Source organism: Solanum verrucosum, unplaced genomic scaffold (assembly GCF_900185275.1).
Source record: "Solanum verrucosum unplaced genomic scaffold, falcon-dt-bn FXZP01000252.1, whole genome shotgun sequence".
Lineage (NCBI taxonomy): Eukaryota > Viridiplantae > Streptophyta > Magnoliopsida > Solanales > Solanaceae > Solanum > Solanum verrucosum.
The window spans coordinates 1,062,848-1,067,118 of record NW_026019988.1 but is presented as its reverse complement, the minus strand read 5'-3'; the positions used below and the strand labels follow the sequence as shown (position 1 = coordinate 1,067,118).

The 4,271-nt window shown below is 32.6% G+C and overlaps 1 protein-coding gene across 1 annotated transcript; it reads right to left on the bottom strand.

The window, feature by feature from the left end:
* Positions 1–1,072: 1,072 nt before the first annotated feature.
* On the bottom strand, positions 1,073–4,271 carry LOC125818687 (serine carboxypeptidase-like 17). The gene is made up of 14 exons (XM_049498199.1): positions 4,150–4,271; positions 3,933–4,078; positions 3,399–3,475; positions 3,196–3,318; positions 3,025–3,127; positions 2,896–2,933; positions 2,707–2,808; positions 2,526–2,612; positions 2,363–2,455; positions 2,210–2,281; positions 1,972–2,126; positions 1,790–1,903; positions 1,564–1,618; positions 1,073–1,284 (listed from the first exon to the last, which is right to left on the bottom strand). The coding sequence occupies exons 1-14, from the start codon at positions 4,269–4,271 to the stop codon at positions 1,201–1,203; spliced, it is 1,371 nt and encodes a 456-aa protein (XP_049354156.1). The 3' UTR covers positions 1,073–1,200.

Genomic DNA, 4,271 nt, shown 5'->3' with positions numbered 1-4,271 from the left:
ATCAACGAAATGCAAGGAGAGGAGATCGAGCTCACACATAGAAAACAACAAAGAAAAATAAAAGACCGAAATTAGTGATAAAGCATATCTTAATTCTATATAATACAACCCAAAGGATACATGGAAAGAAAAAAGGAATGAGATAATTTAGACAAAGTGCAAGCCTATTTAACGCAAATTTAAACTACCAAACTAAAAGTCAATTAACTAAACTCTTCCCTGTGCATAAGTGAGATACTAGAAAGAATTTAAACATTTGGAGGCATGAAAATGTTTAGAGAAGTAAAAGATCCATTGACGAACGAAACGGTTAATCCAAACTGGAGGCAATACTTTCCAATACCATATAACTATTACTAATCCTCATCAAGAACAAAATCTCATGTCAAACCTATTTACCAGCGGCAAAGAGAGGGTAGATTCACATAGCCACCACACAATAAACAATTATATAGACTAGACCCCAAAAGAGATAATACGAATTCAATCGGAACTATTTATATCAAACTAATCTAAATCAAGATTTCAACTATCTAGCAACAAACGACAAGAACAGAACGTTAACCTCAGACAATAACACAAAACACGCAGACCTTCAGATTTCAACACTTCAAGAGACGAAAGAGATGAACTATGTTTAAGACACGGCCTCAAGAAAAAAGAACAATAAAACAGTGCCTCAGATAAGGCCAGCGAATCTTCAAACTTTAACTAGATAAAATGCCGATTCAATGAAACGACTAAGAACACACGTCACACTGAAGTAACATCAGTCCAATAGCCAATAACAAACAACAATCACTAAAGAGAATCTTTCGAACATCAGATCGTCATTCTAAACTAGAGGAAAAGGTGAAAGAAACAAACACTTTTAAAACTTGTGGTTTAAAATGAATGATAAAAATTTGTGTGGCTGTAAATCATTTCATTGAGGGTACAATAGATATTTTGTAATTAAATTGTTATTTAATATAAAAATGTGTTATTCTTTTTTAGACTGATCAAAAAGGAAAGTAAGTCACATAAATTGAGATAAAGGGAGTAATAAATTTCTCCATAACTTCTCATAAAACAAATATAAAAAACGTCAACCTCAATTCATACATACTTATTTTACATGTCAAGATTACAGAACACACACGCTTACTTATGTCGATGGAAAGAAACAAATGATTACATTTACGTCTTGAAAAGTTGAAATTAAAGAGGGTCACCAGAAAACCACCTATCAACCATAGGCAAGCATTGTCGAGGCTTGTATTCAGGAGCTGTATGACCCGCACCCTAAGTAAATCAATTAAGATGCAAATGCAATCAGGGGCGGAGCTAGAAGCCCGAGTACGGGTTCAGTCAAATCCAGTTATAACCTTTGCTCCAATAGTGTACTAGTATTAATAATTTTATTAAATATGTACATATATTAAGTTTAGAACTCAATTAATAACATTTGAAATCATCGTTATCAAATTCAGAACCCATCGATCAGGTTAAAATTGTAGCTTCACCTCTCTAGTCATGCAATGAGATTGGTTTAGGATTGTTGCAATAGGGAATATTGGTTACCTTAACAGTTGCATATGTCAACTCATAATCATTTTGTAGATACTTCACCTTGTATCTACATAAATAAAGTAGTTATTAGAAAAGTATTGGTACATGTGAGTTAAAAAAGACTATATATGTTGCTCCGACTCTTTAAAAATGTCATCAGGATCAGGTGTACGTGTTCGACACACTGATGTAACAACATTTTTGAAGAGTCGGGACAACTTAGAAAAAAGGAACCAACCCTGCAACTTGATCTTCAACAAACCAAGGCTCCCAATCATCTACAATTGGCAATTTCAAAGTGTCTATCCATTCTTCAGTGCTCACATGAGAAATAGTCATGTCATGGTCACCACTATCAAAGTAAAAATTTTATTAAGAAGGACAAAATTAAACACGAAGAAGAAGAAGAGGAGATAATACCTATAAATTAGAGCTCGACAGGATTTGCTAATGAGATGACGATGATCATCAATTGAAGTTTGGATATCAAACACATATGACCCAGATCTATTCATACTTTCACGAGCGCTGTATCTCATGCTGTTATTGCATCGCAACCACTCCAATATTGTTCCCTGGTTTTATTTACATGACGATATCATTCAAAGGCATAAGATATATATGGATAGAAAATGTATTTGCATATATATATATATACCTCACGGACGTTTAGTGCTTTCTGGACAGCTTTATCGTTTGCCCAAATCTTTGAGTATATGTAATTATTTTCCTGGATTTAAAATGTAAACTATGCAATTATATATATATGGATACAATAAATGATGCTATGAAGGGAGAAACAGAGACTTACTCGACACCATGGTCCTGAGTGGACATTGCTCCTTAAAAATGAAAGATCACACCAATTTTCTAAAATATGATGGCTTCGAATGTTGTTGAGACACTAAATGATATATGGAGTATTAGGTATATAATTGAAGTTAAAAAGAGTGCAAAATTTGATGATCCCTTACCTTTTTTACTTTCTGAAGATTATTTAGACATAATATGTTATTCGGATCAATGTCAACGTAATTCCCATTGCAATTTGCTTTAGCGGACTACACAAAGGAACAAGTTTACTTTGTTAGTATAATAACTATGTGACCATCTGTCTGCTTGCTCTGACACCATGTTGAAGTGTGTGAGTTATACCTGGTAGATCTTATCTGAAATAAGTCCCATATGATAAGCATATTTGACTCTACTATTCACGGCAATGTATGTATCTGTTAGAGCATTGCCTTGTATATATCCCTATATTTCAGCAAATTAAAATAAAAAATGAGAATAGAAAGAATATCATGAGCAACTAAATGCATTGTTGTATAGTTCAATTCATACTTTGATATTCATTTGAGGCTCATCACCAACTTCAACACCTTGAGAGAAAGAAAAATCTTATGAAAAACGCGATGATAACATATATACTAAAACACTAATTCTAAATTCACGTATTACAAGATACAATACCATCATATATTTTGCGAGTAACCAATGGAATATAAATGCCTGCATACGATTCACCACCAACATATAGTGGATTCTTGAGATACTCGGGATGATCCATAAGCCACTACAACACAACAATTTCGTTCATTAACATTAACATATCCAAAAAAAATAATGTAACAAATCACTCACCTTTCTAAGGAAGTCATAAGTTAGAGTTGCTGAGAGGGTATCATTGGAGTTATAAGCTTCTGAAGTCTTTGCATATGAGTATCCAGTGCCAACAGGTTGGTCTATAAATATTATGTTTGCCACCTAGTAATCAAAACCACATTGTATTAATAGACGATCGAACAATAAGCAAATTATAATTAAAAAGAGTAAGCTTACAAAACCTTGGTCCAAGAATGTAAGTTCAACTCCAATTTAGGGAAATTTCCACTAGAATTTGCATAATCAAAGGTTAAAGGGCCTGAAACAAGCATTATTCCAAAGTTTGATTAAAAGATAAATGGAGAACAACTCTCCCTTATATACACGCTCTACTAAGAAAACTGTAAATTACCTGCAGATTTTACTTGGGGATTATATATAAATCCTTCCAAGATAATAACTTTTTTCTTATTTATCAAACACAAGAAAATAAGTATAAAAAAAAACCTTCGTTTTTTCCCCTAGAAATCATTTTCTTAAAAAATATTTTTCATCTTACATAACACATCCTAAATGATAATTAATCATATGTCCATGGTATCGCATACTAAAAGTTGAATACACTATCGATTTATGAATAAGGGACGTTTTGTCAAATGACAAATTATTTATATTTATGAAAACATTGTATCATTAGATACTTATAAAAGCGACAATTTATACACAGACAAAAATAAGTGAATTATTTAAAGTTAACAGAATTAAAATTGACTTACCAAATTCATATAGAAAGGTAGATAGACCAGAGCAACCAGGACCTCCAGTGAGCCAAATCATGAGAGGATCATTTTGTGGGTCCCTCTCAGATTCTACAAAAAAGTAAAATAACTGCAATTTTTCCTCTTCTCCAACACCAATATAACTAATCATGAAAATATACAAATTAGTAACTATTTAATTATATATGGAAAGATAAAATATGTATGTACTTACCCTGTTTCAAGTTTAAATGGAAGTTGTCCATCAAATCCAGGAAGAGTCTCAACGATGAAGTGCGTTGAGACTACATCAGTTAAGAGTAGCATTAGTACAAACACAACGACAGGTAGCACCAT

What these genes read in the sequence shown, in the direction of transcription:
- LOC125818687 (XM_049498199.1), bottom strand. Translation starts at nt 4,271, where the DNA reads ATGGTGCTACCTGTCGTTGTGTTTGTACTAATGCTACTCTTAACTGAT. An exon ending in TACTCGCAAAATATATGATG is followed by an intron (nt 2,934 to 3,024) that starts GTATTGTATCTT and finishes CTTTCTCTCAAG; the next exon opens with GTGTTGAAGTTGGTGATGAG. An exon ending in ATCTTCAGAAAGTAAAAAAG is followed by an intron (nt 2,456 to 2,525) that starts GTAAGGGATCAT and finishes TATATCATTTAG; the next exon opens with TGTCTCAACAACATTCGAAG.